General features: G+C 41.0%; 1 protein-coding gene across 2 annotated transcripts in view; it reads right to left on the bottom strand.

Moving 5' to 3' along the window:
* hydin (HYDIN axonemal central pair apparatus protein) overlaps positions 1 to 22,520 on the bottom strand; it is a 915,145-nt gene that overhangs the window by 368,314 nt on the left and 524,311 nt on the right. For both annotated transcript variants that reach the window (XM_043707374.1, XM_043707375.1), the window contains 5 exons: positions 19,255 to 19,464; positions 9,337 to 9,474; positions 7,779 to 7,956; positions 2,300 to 2,430; positions 1,742 to 1,872 (listed from right to left, as the gene is read on the bottom strand). In XM_043707374.1, coding sequence (XP_043563309.1) covers positions 1,742 to 1,872; positions 2,300 to 2,430; positions 7,779 to 7,956; positions 9,337 to 9,474; positions 19,255 to 19,464 — 788 coding nt within the window. The remainder of the gene's footprint in view (positions 1 to 1,741; positions 1,873 to 2,299; positions 2,431 to 7,778; positions 7,957 to 9,336; positions 9,475 to 19,254; positions 19,465 to 22,520) is intronic.

The following is a 22,520-nucleotide window of genomic DNA, read 5'->3' as shown; positions in this document are numbered from 1 at the left end:
TGAGAACCTTTTTCCACATATGGAGTCAGCTATTATGAGTGGGCATAGCTTTAAATTAAGGGGTGGTAGGTATAGGACAGATGTTAGGGGTAGGTTCTTTACTCAGCGAGTCGTGAGTTCATGGAATGCCCTGCCAGTAGCAGTGGTGGACTCTCCCTCTTTATGGGCATTTAAGCGGGCATTGGATAGGCATATGAAGGATAGTGGGCTAGTGTAGGTTAGGTGGGCTTGGATCGGCGCAACATTGAGGGCCAAAGGGCCTGTACTGCGCTGTATTCTTCTATGTTCTATAGCATCAAGCTTTGTTATATTCCCACAAATGGCAAATAATAAGGAATTTACAGGCCAGCATAGGCAATTGATAAATACTTTAACCATTCCTTTCAGACATCTCTGGACCAGAGATATGGAGTCCCTAGTTTTTGTCCTTTCCTTACATTCCTAGTCTCTAGGAAGAGGTCTGCAGGTGCAAAGATAGGAAATAACAACTTGCTTTTTTGCACAATTATAAAAACTCAGACTATGGATTGTTCTGCTATCATGCACGTTTCGTCAGCAAGAGTTGGCTATAACGCAATTGACGAATCGTGGATGTTGCTTAGATAGCGCAAACTTTCTACTGAACCTACTGCAATTTTCTATTAGCGATCTTCTATAGTGCGATTTTCTATAACGGTTTCCCATAGTGCAATTTTCTATAGTGCGAGCAGAACATCCTGTATTGCTCTTTGAATCAAGATTCAAGAAACCAGTTGACTAACTGTGGTCGCAGGCTGAAATCTCATCTCTCGCGGAGCCAAAGCAATTGAAACTGTATGTTCTTCTATGCTTCTTTTGCTTTGGATATTATTCCCTTTTTAACGTGCGTGCTCATGTCTGTGTGTGTCTGTGAGTGTGTGAAAGATTGTGAGTGTACGTAGTGACCACACGATGGCCACAAGCTTGATGTTGTGTCCTTATTATGTTCCTTCAGTAATAAGACCATAAGAGACAAGAATCAGAAAGAGACCACTTAGCCAATCAAGTCTGCTCTGCCACTCAATAAGAGCATGCTTTATCTGTTAATCCTCAAACTCCACTTTTTTTCCAGAAGATCATAAGATGTAGGTACAGCAATAAACTTGTTCTTTTCTAAACACACATACACCTCTCCCCCCCCCCCCCCCCCCCCCCCCCCCCCCCCCCCCCCCCCCCCCCCCCCGGTCTTATTTTTAACTGGGCAAAGATCTAGTCCCGTGCCAAAAATAACTTGAACAACTGTTGAAACTGACCAAGAAGATTCAAAAGAAAAGAGCTAATTCACCCCTTCTCATCTTGTCATAATACTCACACTGCACCCTGCATGACTCAACATAATAAAAAATATTTTGCAGCTAGTAAACTGCATTTCTAGTGCAGCTCCCATGGTGTCATAGGAAACATGATCAGCAACTTTGTGTACAGCAAAGTTCCACAAACAGCAATATTGTCATGATCAGATTACCTGAGGAAGCATATTGTTTGACGGAAAAGTATTGACAAGGACTCCAGGTGTAACTTCTGCCCTGATCGACATAATAACATTAGAGATTTTATGTCCATTTGAGATGGAGATGAATACCTCATCAAATAGTACATGCTTTTTGTTTGCTTTTGTAGGGAAAATTTGCAAAAACAGTGTGTTGACCTGAGAGATAGGGAAAATTAATGGTGAGCATGAATGGTAGTTAATGGAGTAGGATTAGAATTGCAGTATTCCTACCTGGATACACCTTTGTGTGCACGTTGATTTGACCCAGGTGAAGGGCTGTGAGAAGAAAGAAGTAAATCTTGTGCCAGACTGCACTCCTTAATTAGTAAGCGATCAGCCTCCATCTGCAGCAGGGTGTCATACTGTGAAGGTCAGAAACAGAGAAAATCCATCAATAAGTACACAAAATCTTCAAAAGAAAAGCATTTGTAAATCAATATCCATAACTAACTGCATTTCAGTGAGAGAGGCACAATCATTTGGGCAAGCCACACTGAGGGTTAGGCAACTGCAGTCCAATGAAGAAAGGAAAAACTGAAAGGGAAAAATGGAAAGTAACTTAAGTGTTGTGCTGCAGCGAAGGGATTTATCTTCGAGAGAGTGGTGCTGGAAAAGCACAGTCGGTTCAGGCAACATCCGAGGAGCAGGAGAGTCGACTTTTCAGGCAAAAGCCCTTCATCAGGAATCAGGATTTATCGCCAACTGCCTTCCATTCCAGGTTGTCTTGATGTAAAACAATTCTATAAAACACCTTTTGCGATCACGTAATTAAGAATGAGAGCGACTTACAGAAGAGAGTGTGTTGGCTGCACCCAATTCTCCTGCTATGGTTTCAGGACGGCTGAGCAGGTTTCCTTCAGTTGTTTCTCTCTCTAATGCTTCTCTTGCCTCTTTCAGCAGTGCCTCATACTTTTCATTCCCTGTTGGTAATAAAGTTCTAATCAAACATAAAATACAATCCTATTCTTTCCAGTCTATTCCTGTTTGTAAGTCTTCATAACACTGGAACGTTTAGAAATTTTGCACTGCTACTCTGAAACTCCATTACGCGGAAAAAAAATCACAAAAGAAATGACATTCTGTAGAGTTGGTGTACAATTTTGTTAAATGACACATACAGAACCTCATCCTGACACATTGAAGATACCGGTAATTTTAAGTGCATGTTGGCAACTGACACTTTTTTGGGGAGTTATTTAGGCGTAGCATTTAGCACTTTTAATTGGATTTTATGTTGCATACTAAGATCTACCCTGCGTGGACATTAGGAACAAAATCAAATTGAACAAAATCATTAAAATATTGAAACTAAGAGCAGAAGTGGGCTATTCAGCCTTTTGCGCCTGGTCCACCATTCAATATAACCATAGATGATCCTCTACCTCAATATCATCTTCCTGCTTTTTCCCATACCCATTGATACCTTTAAAATTTAAAAATATATCAATCTCCATCTTTAATATATTCAGTGACTTCACCTCGACAGGTTTCTATGGTAGAGAATTCCACAGGCTCACTATCCTCTGAGTGAAGAATTATTTCCTCATCTCAGTCCTAAATAGTCTATCTGTGCCCTGCAACTGTGAGCCCCTGGTTCTAGATTCTCCAAACAGGGAAAACATTTCAATCAGATCCTTCTAAATTCTGTTAAATTTCGGCCCACTTAAACCAATCACTCCTCATTCTACAGTTTTACTATTCCCAATTTCAACCTCTGCTGCAATCCCTCTATGGCAAGTAAATCCTTTCTTAGGTAGGGAGACCAAAACTGCATGCAATATTACTGGTGCGGTCTCATCAAAGCTGTATATAACTGCGATACGACATCTCTAATTCTCAACTCAAATAATCTTGTGATGAAGGCCAATATTCTATTTGATGTCCTAATTGCTTGCTGCAAATGCCTGTCCACTTTCATTGACTGGTGTACAAGAACACTCAGATCCCTTTGAACATCCACACTTCCCAATATATCACCATTTTAACAATATTCGTCCACTCTGTTTGTTGACACCAACATGTATAACTTCACATTTAGCCAGATTGTATTGTACATCCTCAAAACAAACTCCAATAGACCTGTTAAGCACAAATTGGACTTTGTCCAAAACTATTAATGCTTTCCAAATCTTGATAGCAGACTCTAGTATTTACCCCACTATCAATGTTAGGCTAACAGATCTGTAATTCTGTTTCTTTTGCCTTTTTAAATAGTGAACTTACATTTGTCACCCTCCAATCTGTAGGAATTGCTCTGGAGTCTATACACTTTTGGAAGGTGACGACTAATACATCCAATATTTTCAGGGTCACTTCCTTTGGTACTCTGGGATGTAGATTATGTAGCCCTGGAGATTTATTAGCCTTTAATTTTCCCGACACCATTTTATTTCCTTCAATTTAACTCTCTCACTAGATCCTAATATTTCTGGATGGCACAGTCACTCAGTGGTTAGCACTGCTGTCTCACAGCACCAGGGAGCTGTGTTTGATTCCAGCCTCGGGTGACTGTCTGTGTGGAGTTTGCACATTCTCCCTGTGTCTGCGTGGGCTTGCTCCGATTTCCTCCCACAGTCCAAAGATGTGCAGGTCAGGTGAATTGGCCGTGCTCAGTTGAGTGTTAGGTGCATTAGTCAGGGGTAAATATAGGGTAGGGGAATGGGTCTGGGTGACCTATTCTTCAGAGGGTCAGTGTTGGCCTGAAGGACCTGTTTCCATACTGTAAGGATTCTATTTCTTGGAGATTATCTGGGCCCTCTTTTGTGAAGCCAGGTCAAATCGCATTTTCTATTTTTCTGCCATTTTTTAGTTCCCCATTATAATTTACACAGCTTCTGACTGCCACGGACCTGCATTCAATTTACTAATCTTTTTCTCTTCACCTATCTATAGAAGCTTTTACTGTCAGTCTTCATGTTCCCTGCAACTTTATTCTCATACTCAACTTTCTCTCTCTTGATCAAATATCTTGTCCTATATTGCTCAATTTCTAGTCCTCAGGCTTGCTGCTTTTTCTGGCAATCTTATATGTCTCCTCTTTGGATATAGCATTATCCCTAATTTCTTTGTAAGCCATAGTTTAGCCAACTTTCCCCTTTCCTTTGACAGACAGAATTGTTGTAATTCATTCACACATTCTTTAAGTATGCACCATTGCCTATCCATTGTCAATCCCTCAGTAAGATTTCTCCATCCATCCTTGCCAATTCATGCCGAATACCCTTAATAGATCTCTTTATTTAGATTTAGGACATTAGTTTTGGATTTAACTGCTTTGCACTATCTGAATTAAGAATTCTATATTATGGTTGCGTATCCACAAGAGACTCTGCACAGCACGATTGTTAATTAATCTTTTCTTACTGCATCTTTGGAGGATATACATACATAAAATCGATTATCCCATATTGGCTGCATTACTACAGAGATGGCGCACATGCACAGTTTGGCAGCGAATCCTCAACTGCCTGAAAGAAAGGTGGCATTGCCCATAAAGCAATACTGCATGGTGGAGTCAATTTCTGAGCATTTGACATTTTACTTCATGCTGCAATGATCATTAAAATATTTCAGCATGAACTTTAGAATTTACAAAGTTGTGCAAAGAAACAGCTCCTTGATTTTACTGGGTGCTTTGCAATGTCCCAGTTATTGTAAATAATGACTGGAACGGGCCTGTTGCATACAGCAGGCTGTTCATGGATCAATGATTCCCTGACTTGATTACTGGGTTTCTGCTTTCTGTGTGTTTAAAAACTAGGAGATCTTAATAGGTTGTCAGTTGTGGGAGGCTGTCTTTTTAACAGAAGGAAAACCTGTCACAGCAAACAGTTTATCAGACTGTCCTCAGTATATACATATGCAGAAATGCTACCTGACAACAAATACCATGTCATGGCAAAATGACATCACAGGCCCCGTCTGCACACGTTCTGTTGGGCATTCTGGCATTTAGACTAATTATTACATCTCACATTTATTCCGAGGCACATTATAAGAATCCGCTGTACAGACAGTTATTATAATGATTGTTTCACATGGTATTGCCACACAGATGTTAACAACCAACTGCCTCACATCTCATGGCAAAAGTTTCCCATTTATAGGCAGGGAATCTACATAGTGTAGTTTTGCAAGATTCTGTTTCGGTATGACTACTGTTCAACTTCTCACACAAAATGACTGAAGAGAGTCAGAAAAAAATCATTATAGATAGAATAGATTTCATAGAATCCCTACAATGTGGAAGCAGGCCATTCAGCCCCTCACGCCTTCACTGACCCTCCAAAGAACATCCCATCTAGACCCACCCCTGTAATGTTGCATTCCCTATGGCTAACCCACTTAGCTTGCACACAATGGTTAATTTAGCATGGCCAATCGACCTAGCCTGCACATTTTTGGACTGTGGGAGGAAACTGGAGTACCCAGTGGAAAGCCACGCAGACACTGGGAAAATGTGCAAACTCCACACAGACATTTACACGAGACTGGAATTTAACCCAGGTCTCTGAAGCTGCGAGGCAGCAGTGCTAATCACTGAGCCACCGTGCTGCCAGAGTATAATGAACAAATGAACTGAATTGCAGGCACAAATTCAGATAGGCATTTTTGCGCTATTGTAGGTAGAAGCTTAATATTGCACAAAGATACTGATTAATTACAGGAAATGGGTAAAACTGTGGCAAATGGTTTTCAGTGTCAGGAAATAAGAGTTCATCCACTTTGGACTCAGATAGGTTTGAATAGCAAGGCTTTCAAAATAAGAAATCATGGAAGTCCAAAGAGACATCAGTGACAAGATACACAGTAAGATTTCATAAACAGAGACTAATGAAAAAGAACTACTGGCCTTATTACTAACAAGTAAGAATATAGGTAGCTTGAAATTTTGCTGTAGCTATACAAAGCCCTGTATGAATCATACCTCCAGTACTGGTCACCAAGAAAGGATACACTGGTCTTGGAGGGTGCAGCCGGATGGGCCGCTGAAAATGATGGCTTTATGAGAAATTGACAATAAACGATGCATGTTGGGAAATTCAGACACACCTTGATCAAAAGTGACTGTGCTCAAAGACTCTGGAATAAACATGCTGTAGAATCCAAACAGGCTGCAGCTACAGACAGACACTACGCAATTGACCCAGCAGCTGCAGACCATATAATATACCTGAATTTGAATGGAACGGAATCGACCTGAAATGACATCCCCATGACAATCAGAAACATCGAGTTGTTTACTAGACATGGGGCACCTCACACTCTTATTCGGAGAGAGCTACTTGACCTACGTGCTCCCAACAAATTCCAGGAGTAGATGCTCAAGGACCACCTCGCCATCAATACGTCAATGCCTGGTTGAATCCGATTGATCAGGCTGATCAAGCCCTGATCGATCTACTGGAGGACATCAAAGACCCTCCCAAAAGGGTGCAAAGACTTCTAAGTGTAAGAATCGCCACAACACCATTCTTAGTACAGTAACTCGAGCCCACCCATCATGAAGAGAACACATACTTGGGACCACCGGCAGGAGAAGACCAGACAATCATCACCATGTGGATCAAGGCCAAGACCTAGAGTGGTGGTACATGACCATCCACTTGTTGTTTAGATTTATAATGTGAATTGTTAGTTTGTAGAGTATTTCATTATATTAATATTAATGGTGTTAAATAAATATTATTGTTTATTACTATTGAGTTGACTTGCAGTTTCTTTGCTAGATGTAAGTTATAACACCCTGTGGGGCAGACAAAACAAAAGAATGCAACATAGATTTACAAGAATTATATCATGAACTAAATTATGAGAATGTATTATATAAACTAGAATTGCACTCCCTGAAAGTTAATATATTGAACAGTGATTTCAGTGAGGTTTTCAAGTTTTAAGGCAAACAAATTGAGCAGAGAGAAACTATTTCCAGTTCTTATGAATTCTGGACTAGGTCTAATAACCAGACTCAGACCTTTTAGGGGCAAAAATAAGAAACAGAATGGTAGAAGTTTGGAGTTGCCCTTCACAGATGGCAATTCTTGGAATATTGAATGCTAATTTTATTAGTGACCTTGACAGATTTATGTGAAAAGAAAGCATGAAGGGATATGGGGCAATATGGCTATGAGGAGATAAGTTATAGATTACAAATGATCACACTGAATAGTGGAACACTTATAAACTGTTGTATTTGTTTGCTGTTTGTTTTGTACCAGCATTGCATTTACTTTTAATTTAAAGAACTAGCTGAAAGTTAAGGCCATACCTTTTATGTTTCTCGGGAGATCCAGGTAGATTCTGGGAAAGATTCCTTCCCCCTTCAGGCTAATACTCTCAGGTTCAAAGTAAGAGACTTGAATCTCAAAGCTCTTATGAAAGGCCTCTGGTACTCCAGGCAAATAAGAAACCTTCAGCTTCTGCTCCGAATTTGCTGCAATGTAACCCTAAAATGACAGTTGATTGCAGAGGAATAAAACACTCTAATGTTAATGAAAATAAGTGGTACTGTATCAATAATAGAGCCACCAACATTAGAAAAATTGGGTGATTACAGTGAATGTTTAAAAGTCAGAAAACATCGTTAAAATTGTCACTTGGGAGTGCAGCATGAATATTTCTGAAAAGAGAGACTTGTTCCTGAACATTTTCATCTTGCACTTATCAAGACAATGCAAGAATGCCAAATTTCAGATGATCACAATATGTTACACTGTCAGAGAAGAGCTGAGCAGAGGGAGTTGATTAATTGATTCTGATTGGCTAAGGTGTTGCTATGGCGAGATTAATGGAGAGCTACAGGCCATGTTACTCCCAGGTAACTTGAAACAAGCACACAACCTGAGAACCCCATTGTTAACAGCCTGTGTTTCTCTCCACAGATACCAGCAAGACCCACCAAGTGTTATCTGCAACTGTTATTTGTATTCTAGTTCTTTTTTGTTCCCCAAAATTGCCGATGATCTATTTATCTGTGAATGACTTATACATCATATAAATAGATAATTGACTATTGCACTCAATGTGGCAACAAAGTACAGACAAGGATCACCTCCATGGTCACCATCTGATAAATCCTTTATCAAAGGAGTGACGATGTTGCTCCTTTAATAAGGTTATGCTGCCCTTGGCTTTTTTTTCAGATAGGTCATAAAAGCCGCGATTCTGATAAGTCTGGGTTTAACTACTTGAGAATGCTTTCAATTTTTTAAAAGCACTAGTACCATGAAAGGGGAGTGGCCAGTTCTCCCAGCCCAGCTTTTCTTTGGTTTGGTTTTAGCAGTTTGGCTGTTCACTGAAAGCAGTCAGTCAGTTGTGAAGCTGCTGGACACAAAGAAGCAGGTCCATGCTGATCCTCCCTCTCTCTGACATCTCTCCTACAAGAACCTGTGTTGGATTTTTCCTTTTTTGTGCAAAGGGGTGTTTATGTGGATTGCAAGTATTTTGAACAGCATCGTTAAGCTGGGATAACCAGTTGGGTTTTCGGATAGGTTATTATTCTGTATGCTGTTCTTTTTTGTTTGTGTTTCATTCGGTAATCGTGTAAATAAATTCTGTTTTGTTTAAAAGTAATTGGCTGGGTCAGCTGCAGCGCTCCTGGAATATCCACTTTACATCTGCTTAAAAAAACTAGCCAAGTTAGGGCCCAGGCTATTTTCTTTAAGTATTTTGAGGGGACTGGCCTAGTCCATGACAGGTAACAAACAAATTAAGGTGCAGTGACAGCATCTTCAATAAGACATCTCCTGCAGGAACAATGTTCATTTTGCCCTCACCTCATAGTTCCCTTATCTTCATAATCAACAATGATAAGAGAAAGCACTAACCGAGCAAGGAGTAACAAGTGGCACTCCTGGTACAGGCTCTTGCTTAGCCGTCTGGTCAAGGTGCAAAACAGTGAAGTCAAATCCCACTTTTCCAGTATTCATCAGGGTTAGTTCAGCCACAGCAACAAGGCTAAATAGCTAGAAGAAGAAAAGAAAGCAAAGGTTATATTTCTTGAATCAAATGGATAGACTATCTCACAGCCTTGAAGCACAGTACAGTCAGCAGTATCGTCTTTCTCTTGTGACAAAGTGCCCACATCTTGAGATCATTACAAAATGCTGGGTCCACTACTTCTCATCATTTATATGAATGATTTGGATGTGAACATAGGAGGTATAGTTAGTAAGTTTGCAGATTACACCAAAATTGGAGGCATAGTGGACAGCGAAGAAGGTTCAGAGCACAACACGATGTTGATCAAATGGCCCATTGGGCTATGAAGTGGCAGATGGAGTTTAATTTCAATAAATGTGAGGTGCTGCATTCTGGAAAAGCAAATCTAAGTGGGGCTTATACACTTAATGGTAAGGTCCTGGGGAGTGTTGCTGAACAAAGAGACAGTTCAGCAGTGCAGGATCATAGCTCCTTGAAAGTAGGGTCGCAGATAAATAGGATAGTGAAGGCGGCATTTGGCATGCTTCTCTTTGTTGGTCAGAGTATTGAGTATAGGATTTGGGAGGTCATGTTGCAGCTGTGCAGGACATTAGTCAGGCCATTTTGGAATATTGCATACAGTTCTGATCTCCTTCCTATCCGAAGGATGTTGTGAAACTTGAATGTGTTCAGAAAGGATTTACAAGGATGTTGCCAGGGTTGGAGAATTTGAGCTGCAGGGAGAGGCTGAATAGGCTGGGGCTGTTTTCCCTGGAACGTTGGAGGCTGAGGAGTGACCTTATAGAGGTTTATAAAATCATGAAGGACATGGATAGGATAAATAGACAGGGTCTTTTCTCTGGGGTGGGGGAGTCTAGAATTAGAGAGTGAGAGGGGAAAGATATAAAAGGGACCTTAGGGGCAACTTTTTCACACAGAGGATTGTGCATGAATGGATTGAGCTGCCAGAGGAAGTAGTGAGGCTTGTACAATTGCAGCATTTAAAAGGCATCTGGATGGGTAAATGAATAGGAAGGGTTTAGAGGGATATGGGCCAAATGCTGGCAAATGGAACTAGATTAGGTTAGGATACCTGGTCGGGATGGACGAGTTGGACCAAAGGGTCTGTTTCCGTGCTGTACATGTCTATGACTCTATGAAAATGTTAGACTATCTAATTTACAGATATACCTCCAAGTTCTTACTGCCATTGGGAGTAAACTCATGCAGGACATAAATAACATGCAAGATACAGACATTAATAACATCAAAGTAAGGTAAGGGACAGTATGCTCAGTGATGTTAAGGGCAAATTTGAGATGAATAATGGAAACTCTTAATTGGAAGATTAATATTTACTTATACATAGAAGATTCACAGTTGTGCGCTCTGGCAGTGTTGCTTTGTTCCCAGTTCAAAATAAAATTGTGTGCAATTTCACAGGAAATTGGCCCAAGCAGGCCCTGTATGTCCTTTGAGATAGCAGCACAAGTTTGTGGAGAAGAGGTGGGCAGTTCTTGTTTGTGGCAGGAACAGTATTTATCCACCAAAAATAAATGCCTGCTTTGGTCTTTTGTCTCATTGATGTTTGTTGGACAATTGCATACCAATTTTCTACACTACAGTAGTGCCAACACTGCAGAGGTGTGCATTGATTGTAAAACACTTACAAACAGCCAGGGATCATAAAACTATACAAGTGCAAGATTTCTTATAAAACATTTGGTTTCTTAGTAAGGTACCAAAGATAAAACTGTTAAAAGGTATTTAAGAGCTGTATAGTTGATAGGGAAGTGCAGGCATCTTTTCTTGATGGTTCTACTTATATTTGCTAATGAACCTTTTTTTTGAAAGCACCCATGTGACTCTGTTAGCATCCTGTAAAGAGCTTGACTGGTCATTTGTTCTTACTCACATTCTTATGTGGAAGGTGGGAAGGGAAGGAAAGGAAAGGGTAAAACTCCACAAAGTCTACAAAATCACAGGATGGATAGAGATAAGCTTTTACCCAGGGTGCGGGATTCAATAATGAGAGGTCATGCGTTCAAGGTGAGAGGAGAAAGGTTTAAGGGGGATACATGCGGAAAGTACTTTACACAGAGGCTGGTAGGTGCCTGGAATGCTTTGCCAGCAGACGTAATAGAGGCAGGCACAGTAGATTCATTTAAGGTAGGGTGCAGAGGGATACAGATCCTTAGGAATTGGGCGTTAGGTTTAGACAGTGGATTTGGATTGGCTCAGGCTTGGAGGGCCAAAGGGCCTGTTCTTGGGCTGTAAATTTTCTTTGTTCTTTGTTCCAAGAAGTATAATGACCAATGGGAAGCAAAGCTGCAGGTTAACATCTGCAGGGGGTGGATTCAACTGTGTTGAAAAACATGAAAACACCGGAAACTCAGGAGAGGTTATTAAAGTCTCCAGCACACAATATTGGACAGAGTGTTTGGAAAGAGTCAGGGATCAAATTTCAAACACATTGGATAAATGAGGATCAATGAGAAGAAGACGGTCAATACAGGACTCTAGGTGTTGTGTCTGAATGTGTGTAGTAAACGAAATAAGGTAAATGAGCTTGTGGCTAAAATCAGAATTGGCAGGTATGATGTGGTGGGCACCATGGAAATGTGGCTGCAAGGGGGTGAAGACTGCGAGATAAATAGCCAAGGATATGCATCCTATCAAAAAAACAGGCAGGTGGGCAGAGGGGGTTGGGTTGCCTTGTTTGTAAAAAATGAAACTAAGCCAATAGTAACAAAAGAAGTAGGGTTAGATGATGTGGAATATGTGTGGGTAGAGTTCAGGAACCACAAAGTTAGAAAACACATAATGGGAATTATCTACAGCAGTAGTCATGATAAGACACACCGAAAGACAGAAAAAGTTTGTGAGAAAGACAAGATTACAGTGATCTCTGGGGGATTTCAATACACAGGTGGACTGGGAAAATCAGTGGTAGTGGATTTCAAGAAGAGGAATTTGTGGAATGTACACACGATGGCTTTTTGGAGCAGCTTGTGGTGGGGCCCACAAGGGCCAGGCAGTTCCAGATTTAGTGTTAGGCAGTGAGGCAGACTTAATAAGGGAGCTTAAGGTGAAGGAACTCTTTTGAGGCAGTGACCATAATATGATAGAATTTACTCTGGAATTTGAAAGGAAGGAAGAAGGTGGAATCAGATGCAACAGCATTACAGTTGACTAAAGGCACCTACAGAGGCATGAGGGAGGAGCTGACCAGAATTAACTGGGAGAGGAGCCTAGCAGGAAAGACAGTGGAACAGCAATGGCAGGAGTTTCTGGAAATAATTTGAGAGACACAGCAAAAATTCATCCCGAGGTAAAAGAAGCACGCCAAAGGCAAGATGAGGCAACCATCATGTCTGATCAGGGAAATCTGGGAAAGCATAAAAGCAAAAGAAAAAGCATATAATGTAGCAAAGGGAATCCAGAGAATTGGGAAGCTGACAAAGACCAACAGAGGACAAAAAGAAAGAAATAAGGAGGGAGAAGACTAAATATGAGCGTAAGCTAGCCAGTAATATTAGGAAGGTTTGCAAGAGTTTCTTTAGATATAAAAAGGGCAAAAAAAGAGGCAAAGGTGAGCATTGGGCTGCTGGAAAATAATGCTGGAGAAGTAGTAATGGGGAACAAACAAATGGCTAAGGAACTAAATAAGTACTTTGTGTCAGTCTTCATGGTGGAAGACATAAGTAAATTTCCAAAGATTCAAGACAGTCAGGGGGCCATCATTAAAAGGAGAAGGGGTCAGAAAAACTGAAAGGCCTGGAAGTGAATAAATCACATGAATCAGATGGGCTACGCTCTAGAATTCTGAAGGAGATAGCAGAAGAGATACTGGAGGCTTTAGGAGTGATCTTTCATGTATCACTGGAGTCAGGGAAGGTGCTGGAGGACTATAAAGTCACAAATGTAACCCTCCATTTAAGAAGGGAGTAAGGCAAAAGATGTAAAATTATAGGCCAATTAGCCTGCCCTCAGTCATTGGTAAGATTTTGGAGTCCATTATGAAGTATGAGATTTCTGAATACTTGAAAGTGCATGATAAAGTAGAGCGAAGTCATCATGGTTTCATCAAGAGGAGGTCATGCCTGACAAATCTGTTAGAATTCTTTGAAGAGGTAATAAGCAGGTTAGAACAAGGATAATCAATGGATGTTAGCTATCTGGACTTTCAGAAGGCCTTTGATAAGATGCTGCACAGGAGGCTGCTGAGTAAGGTAAGGTCCCATTGAGTTAGAGGCAAGGTACTAGCATGGATAGAAGATTGGCTGTCTGGCAGAAGGCAGAGAGCGGGGATAAAAGGGTCCTTCTCAGGATTGATGCCAGTGGCTAGTGGTGTTTCACAAGAGTCAGTGTTGGGACCACAACCTTTCATTTCTGGACAAAGGATCATGATCTGGACAAAGGAACTGAGGAAATTCTGGCTAAGTATGCAGATGATACAAAGTTAGGTAGAGGGGCAGGTAGAATTGAGGAGGCAGGTTAGGAGAGTGGGCAAAGAAGTGGCAGATGAAATACCATGTCAGAAAGTGTGAGGTCATGCACTTCCGTAGGAAGAGTACAGACATGAAGTATTATCAAAAGTGGGAGGAAATTCAGAAGTCTTAAGTGCAAAGGGACTTGGGAATAGACCTTAAGGTGAAGGAATCAAGCCTAAGAAAACTTCAAAACTCATTAACTATAGGAGAGTGCCATATCTCACTTGACCTTTAGTATGAGCTGTTAATGTACTGATATATTACCATGGAAGCAATGTACACTTCTAACTTTATTCAAAATATATTGTAACTGTTTAGACTTTTATCTTTGAACAGGCATATTGTTAATTCCTTTGGCATTGTGCATACTTTGAACCTAAAACTACAGTTTGGCTTCATGGTTAAACTTGGCCTGTAGTTCTAAGGGCAGGAAAAGTCAATATGTGCAAATTAAGATAAAAGAACCTTTGTCTCCAAAGTTTTATTTGAGTGAGCTATTGCTGCATCATGCCACAAAGGGGCAGGGTGAGGTTTGTCAATGCAGTTCTTGAACAGGAGAGGCACTGAGCAGATCAGAGCAATAGCCCTGCATGAAGACAGGAATTAGGAGCAAATTGCCCCAACTTCAAACCATTTGGAAAGGCCCCAGTGGACACGAAGACCTTAAAGGTAACATTAATTCAAGGAAGGAGGGAGACGGCAAAATCTGTAATTGGGAAAATGATAGAATCTATTGTTAAGGAAGTAATAGCAGCATCATAATACGTCAGACAGCATCAAAATGGCTTTGTCATACTTGAAAAATATATCAACAGCCTATGAGGATTGTACAAGCAACATAGATAAAGGAGTGTCAGTATTTGAAGCATATTTGAAATTTCAAACAAATTTGATATGGTGCCACACAAGAAATTAATCCACAAGGTTATAATGAAAAAAAAACTGCATATATTCAATGAATCAAACTGCATGCATTCATTGAATGATACCAATTCAATGAGTAGAGCTAACCAAAGTTCTCTACAGCTCCAACAAGACCTCACTACTCTGATAATCCATGCTACAGTTTGTGAATACAAAGATCCCTCATGCGTTCTTAACTACCCTATTAACCTGCCTTCAGGGATCTATGCATAAGCATCCCAAGACTCCTCTTTTCCTCTGAGCTTCCTAGTGTCCTGCCATTTACTGAATTCTCCCTTGTCTTGTTACTTCTTCCAAAGAGCATCACCTCACACTTTCCATGCTTAAATTCTATCTGCCACTGATCTGCCCATCTGGTCAACCTGCCTATATCTGCCTGTATCCTGAGACCTTCCCCCTCACTATTAACTACCCACCAATCTTTCATGTCATCCACAAACGTACTTATCATCCCCCACATTCTCATTTTCATCATTTATAAGTAGCATGTTACTTAAATAGAAGATGCACTATTTTAAAGCATTGTCTCCCAGTTCTAATCTTTCTCTGAAGGTGACACATCATAAATGAAGCTATCATGCCCGCCTCTACCACCTCCCCTGGCAATGCAATTCCAGGCACCCACCACCCTCTGCATAAAGAACTTTCCATGGATATCTCCCTTAACCTTTTTCCCTCTCACTTTGAACTCGTGACCCCTAGTAATTGAGTTCAGCACTCTGGGAAAAAGCTTTCTGCTATCCATCCTGTCTATACCTCATGATTTTGTCAACCTCAATCAGGACCCCCTCAACCTCTGCCTTTCTAATGAAAATAATCCTAATCCACTCAACCTCTCTTCATAGCTAGCACCCTCCATACCAGGCAACATCCTGATGAAATTCCCCTGCACCTTCTCAAAAGCATCCACATTTTTTTTGGTAATATGGCGACCAGAACTGTACGTAATATTCCAAATGTGGCCGAACCAAAGTCTAATACAACTGTAACATGACCTGTCAACTCTTATACTCAATATCGATGAGGGAAAGCACGCTGTGTGCCTTCTTGACCACTCTACTGACCTGTGTTGTCACCTTTCAGGGAACAATGGACTTGAACACCCAGATCTCTCTGTATATCAATTTTCTCCAGGATTTTTCCACATACCGTATACTTCACTCTTGAATTGGATCTTCCAAAATGCATCACCTTGCATTTTCCTGAATTGAACTCCATCTGACATTTCTCCACCCAAACTCTCCAATCTATCTATATTCTGCTGCATTCTCTGACAGTCCCTTTCACTATCTGCTACTCCACCAATCTTAGTGTCATCTGCAAACTTGCTAATCAGACCACCTATACCTTCGTCCAGATCATTTATGCATATCACAAACAACAGTGATCCCAGCATGGATCCCTGTGGAACATGACTGGTCACAGTTCTCCATTTTGAGAAACTCTCTTCCACTACTACTCTCTGTCTCCTGTTGCCCAGCCAGCTTTTTATCCATCTCAGAAGTACACCCTGAAACCCATGCGATTTCACTTTCTCCAACAGCCTACCATGGGGAACCTTATCAAATGCCTTACTGAAGTCCATGTATATTACATCTACAGCCCTTCCCTCATCAATCAACTTTGTCACTTCCTCAAAGAACTCTGTTAAGTTGGTAAGACATGATCTTCCCTGCACAAAACCATGTTGCCGATCACTGATAAGCACATTTTCTTTCAAATGGGATTGGTCTTAACCCTCAGTATCTTCTCCAACAGCTTCCCTACCACTGACATCAGGCTCACAGTCTATAATTATCTGAATTATCCCTGCTCCCCTTCTTAAACATGGGGACAACATTAGCAATTCTCCACTCCTCTGGGACCTCACCCATGTTCAAGGATGCTGCAAAGATATCTGTTAAGGCCCCAGCTATTTCCTCTCTCGCTTCCCCCAGTAACCTGGAATAGATCCCACTCGGACCTGGGATCTTGTCCACCTTAATGCCTTTTAGAATACACAACACGTCCTCCCTCCTTATGCTGACTTGATCTAGAGTAATAAAACATTTATCCTTAACCTCAACATCCGTCATGTCCTTCTCCTCAGTGAATACCGATGCAAAGTACTCATTAAGAACCTCACCCATTTTCTCTCACTCCATGCATAACTTTCCTCCTTTGTCCTTGATTGGGCCAAACCTTTCTCTAGTTACCCTCTTGCTTGTTATATCTGAATAAAGGGCTTTGAGAAGTTCCTTAACCCTGTTTGCTAAAGATATTTCATGACCCCTTTTCGCTCTCTTAGTTTCTTGTTTCAGATTGGTCCAACATTTCCGATATTCTTCCAAAGCTTTGTCTATCTTCAGTCACCTAGACCTTATGTATGCTTCCTTTTCCCTTTTTAGCTACTCTCAGAATTTCACCTGTCATCCACGGTTCCCTAATCTTGGCATTTCTATCCCTCATTTTCATAGGAATATGTCTTGCCTGCACTCTCATCAACCTCTCTTTAAAGTTTCTCACACATCAAATGTGGATTTACCTTCAAACAGTTGCTCCCAATCTATATTCCCCAGTTCCTGCCAAGTTTTGGTATAGCTAGCCTTCTCTCCATTTAGCACTCTTCCATTAGGACCACTCTCCATGGAGCCAAGCAGATGTGAACCTTCATAGTGACCAGAGAATCATGCAGCATGGAAACAGATTCTTCACTCCAACTCATCCATGTGACCAGACATTACAATCTCATTTAGTCCAATTTGCCAGCATTTGGCCCACATTCCTCAAAGCCCTTCCTATAACCCAGTCACTTTATAGTAGATGCCTCAGGAGAATATCTTTCTGATTTCCTTTGATCTCCCTATTGGGGAAACCTTTCACTTGTTAACTCACTGTCAATACAAGATTGATTTCTTTATTGCTAATTTAAGGAATGTGGACATCACTGGCTAGGGCAGCATTTATTGGTCATCCCTAATTGCATTGTTTTGGGTCTGGAGTCATAAATAGGCAAGATTTTCTTCACTAAAGAACATTAAGTGAACTAGATGGGTTTTTACAACAATCAATAGTCACGGCATTATCGTCATTTGGCTAGCTGTGTTCTTTAAAATTTCATATTTTCTTTGACTGTAAATATCACCATCTACCATAATGGAACTTACTGGATTCTGGATTACAAGTCAAGTGACGTTACCACTAGACCTCTGATGACTGTGCTTTTGGGCAATTGAACCAAGATTCCTCCACTGCCTGGTAACATAATTTCACATTCATACGTTTATACCAAGACAATGTGTATCAGTCAGTCAACCAAGTTTTTTTTTTGTTTTCAGAGAGGTAACTCTTTCATACTCAAGTAATCTTACATTCGTCTTCTTTTGTGCCATCGAGACAAGTATCATGCCTGATCAAAATGGCTGAATGCTTCTGGTCCAAGTAGGATCCAGCAATGGTCTAAAGGTGACTCTCCTCCTTAGTATGTATAGAAGCAGATTTCCTTCTCCCAGCATCTCTCCACAGTGCATGGTTATTATGGAATGTGCAGCAACTGGTGGTGCAGATAAACATCCCTTCATGCAAGTACAATGCACCATTAAGACAACCTGTATTTGTTCATAAGATTTTCAAAGCTCTTTTAAAGACTTGGATGTATATACATATTTTCATGAGCCATTCATCAAACTCAGACAGGAGTGCTATCACAGGTGCAGCTGCTCAATGATAAAAGTGGCATTGTAGAAACTGAATATTATTTTTAGGTATGCTCAAATTTTATGTTAAATGTGAACAAAGTTTAGTGAGAGAATGTTTGATTCAAAACACAGCTGATTTTATATTGAAGGAAAATGTGTTATCCAAGAAAAAGCCAATGAGTTACCCAATCAGAGCTAAGCCATCGTTCATTGCTGAAGGATTGTTATGTGTCCTCCCCAGACAGCATCTCCATCAAAATGAAGATGGTCCCCAGGTTCGGGCCAGCTTTACACTAGTCCAGCACAGCCTGCTCCTATTTTCATACCTTTTAATTTAGATTGATGTTCAAGCATCAGGGTACAGTGTTAGTCGATGGCAAAAATCCAAACTGGAAAAGCATCCATTCAGGCAAGAAAAATGACATCAAATGTGTTCTGACAATATTGTTTTCATTATAAAATGTCGTGTTCTTAAATAAAGACAGCTACTTTGTCATCTTGCCTGAAGTAGCTGAAATCATAAGGGAAGTTTCAGGTGGAGAATATTGTACCTTATAATGCACCATTTGATAACTATTTGAAACTGAAACAAGTGCAAGGTTATGGGGAGCGAGTGTGGTGGTGGAATTTGTGTTGGTTTGCTCTTGTAAACAGTTAGCACAGAAATACTACTTGTAATCTGCAAACATCACAGGATCTATGAAGCAGCTATCAGTACATGATCACTAACCTGGTAACCATAGTCAATCTCGTTTCTGTCAAAAGCATATTTGATGAATGATGCCTCTCCTTTTAGTGAAACCTGATATGCTGGCCCACCTTCCACCTCACATATTGCTTCCACCTCACTCATAATGTTCGCATGGCCGTAAAATGTAAAGGTCACCTGTTGACTTTCATTCGGATGCAGAAGACCAAACAGCGGGAGAATGTCAAACACCTATCAGACAGAGAGATGCAGTTTAAATAATAAAAGAACTAGAACTTATAGCATATATGTTTCACAAACTTCGGATGTTTGAAAATCTTTCAGGTAAAATGAAATCAGAAACAAAGACAGAAATTGCTGGAAAAGTTCAAGAGGTCTATCAGCATCTGTGGAGAGAAATCAAGAGTTAGCATTTGGGGTCCAGTGACTCTTCCTCAGAACTAATGGTAGCTAGAAAAATGTTGGTTTTAATGCAGAAGATAGTTTGGGGGGAGGGGTTAAGGAGTAAATGATAGGCGGGGAGAAAGCCAAAAGAGTCAGAAGAACAGTTAGACAGATGAAGGAGTGGATAACAATTGGGCTGAAAGGATGAATAATTATTAATGGGGACTGTTAGTGGCTAACAATGGGTTATGTGTAATAGCAGACCAGGTGATAACAAGGTCTAGAGTATGGGGTCTTGGAGTAAGGACATGGGAGAAGCTCAAGCCCTCAAGTTGGTGAGCTTGATATTGTGTCCAAAAGGCTACAGGGTTCCAAGGGGAAAATGAGATGCTGTTCTTTCAGCTTGCACTGACCTTTGCAGCAAGCCTGAGCTGGAGATATTGGCCAGGATACATGGCGGGGTGTTGAAGTGGCAGAGTACTGGAAGCTCAGGGTCTTTTCCCAGACAGGTCACCCAGTCATCGTTTTGTTTACCCAATGCAGTCGAGACCACATTGTGAGCAGTGAATGCAGTAGACTAGATTGAATGAAGTGCAGGTAAAGTGCTGCTTCACCTGGAAGGTAAAGATTACTTACAGTGTGGAAACAGGCCCTTCGGCCCAACAAGTCCACACCGCCCCGCCGAAGCGCAACCCACCCATACCCCTACATTTACCCCTTCCCTAACACTACGGGCAATTTAGCATGGCCAATTCACCTGACCTGCACATCTTTGGACTGTGGGAGGAAACCGGAGCACCCGGAGGAAACCCACGCAGACACGGGGAGAACGTGCAAACTCCACACAGTCAGTCGCCTGAGGCGGGAATTGAACCCGGGTCTCTGGCGCTGCGAGGCAGCAGTGCTAACCACTGTGCCACCGTGCCGCCCACCAAGTGCTGCTTCACCTGGAAGGTGTGTTTGGGTCTCTGGATACTGAGAAGGGAGGAAGTAAAAGAACAGGGTTACACCTTCTGCAGTTGCAGGGGAATGTGCCATAGAGCTGTCTGCTTGTTTTGGGGCAGTGGGCCTGACCCCAATTAATACCAGCACCCTCAGGGACAAAAGTATGGCCATTCAGGAGAGTTTCTGAGTCAGGTCTGTAAAGTTGGAGATTTTTCAAACTTCACACACCCAACTTGGGAGTGAAAATTTGACCTGTAGTCTCTAGTGACAGATCTATAATGCTGAGTAAACCTTGAATGGCAGAGATACAAATGCAACTGGACATGCAGTGAGAACAGGCAACACCTTTTAGTAACAAAATCTGATATTTCTCATCAGACTGCTAGCTCAGTATTAATAGCTTTCTGAAAAGAACTTTTAAAAATTGCCTTAGAGTTACATACACAATTTGCTGAGCCTACTTGATCAAGGTTAAAAATCCAGGTGCAGTTGATCAATCATATACAAGGTTAATAAATAGGATTAGTGAGGAGTATCAAATAAATAAAAATCATTGGAGAATGCCAACATGTCTTACTATAAGCCTGCGAGAGACTTTCATGAGATAGTTGCCATGGATATAAAAGTAAGGGACAAGAAAAGAAATATTTTCATTGCACATTTTGCAGAGATGGTGACCAGCTGTAGGATTTTCACAATAATGCTTTGGAATGGCAAAAATTACCATCGAGAAAATAATGGAGAAATGGATTTGGACTACTTTGGATATCAAACAAGGTTCTAACTCATAATGGAGAAGAATTCATGTGCTGGATCAACTATGAGCACCTTAAGGAAACAGCATTTTCTGTGAATGGTGGGATAGCTCGAAGTAGAGGAGTTCAAACTCAGCAAATACTCTTTCCATCTGCTGTGAGACAAATGTACAACAAAAATTTAAAACATGCACAAGAATAAAATCCTCGCTTACAGAGACTACACGACTGAGAGATTTATTACATGTTTAGTGTCATTGTTAGTTGCATTGTCAAACTGTCCCTTACAGTGCAGGAGTAATCCAAGCAGATTATTTCTGCATGTGTGTTATGAATCACATGGACAACCAATTTAATACGATCAGTCCGACTCTCCGTCTGGTGCAATTGTTGATACTGGAATATGAACTTGTACGCTAAGCGTGTTCCAGCAAAACATAACAGATAACAACCATCCTCTCGTACATTCCTCACAGCAATATCTTGACCAGTCAGAGTTAACCTGCCTGGTATAAATTTAAAGCTTAACAGTTAACTGTCATCTTCTAAATAGTACATTCTCTATGGCAATGTCTCTATCAATCAGAGTCCACTGGCCAAATAGCCAGCATGATCTTCTCACATTGCTTAAAAACGCTGAATATCTTTGATTTTTTTTTCAGCAACACTCAAATTGTAAATTAAATGTGTTTAATTGTATGCAGGCGATGAGCAGTAACTGGAGATTAATTTATACCCATATAAATAGAAACAGGTTAAAACAGTTCTTCTTGGGTTAGGCGATATATGTTTGCAGTGTGCAATTGTAAATAAGACGAAAGTGTGTAATAATTGACTCCAGTTCTATCTTTCTCCAACTGCTTTTCTGGGGAATACTATGGTCATCAGGGAAGGTCAACAAATAATAATTTATCTGTTATTTTCATCCTCTGCATATTATCAGCTCAATTTGTGCTTGTTTTTACTTATAAGTTAGATTCTTTATCTATTTAGACAAAACGTGGGCGGCACGGTGGCACAGTGGGTGGGCTGCACGGTGACACAGTGGTTAGCACTGCTGCCTCACAGCGCCAGAGACCCGGGTTCAATTCCCGACTCAGGCGACTGACTGTGTGGAGTTTGCACATTCTCCCCGTGTCTGCGTGGGTTTCCTCCGGGTGCTCCGGTTTCCTCCCACAGTCCAAAGATGTGCAGGTCAGGTGA

Source organism: Chiloscyllium plagiosum, chromosome 17 (genome assembly GCF_004010195.1).
Source record: "Chiloscyllium plagiosum isolate BGI_BamShark_2017 chromosome 17, ASM401019v2, whole genome shotgun sequence".
Lineage (NCBI taxonomy): Eukaryota > Metazoa > Chordata > Chondrichthyes > Orectolobiformes > Hemiscylliidae > Chiloscyllium > Chiloscyllium plagiosum.
Note: the sequence above shows the minus strand (reverse complement) of the source record. Positions and strands in the feature narration are given on the sequence as shown.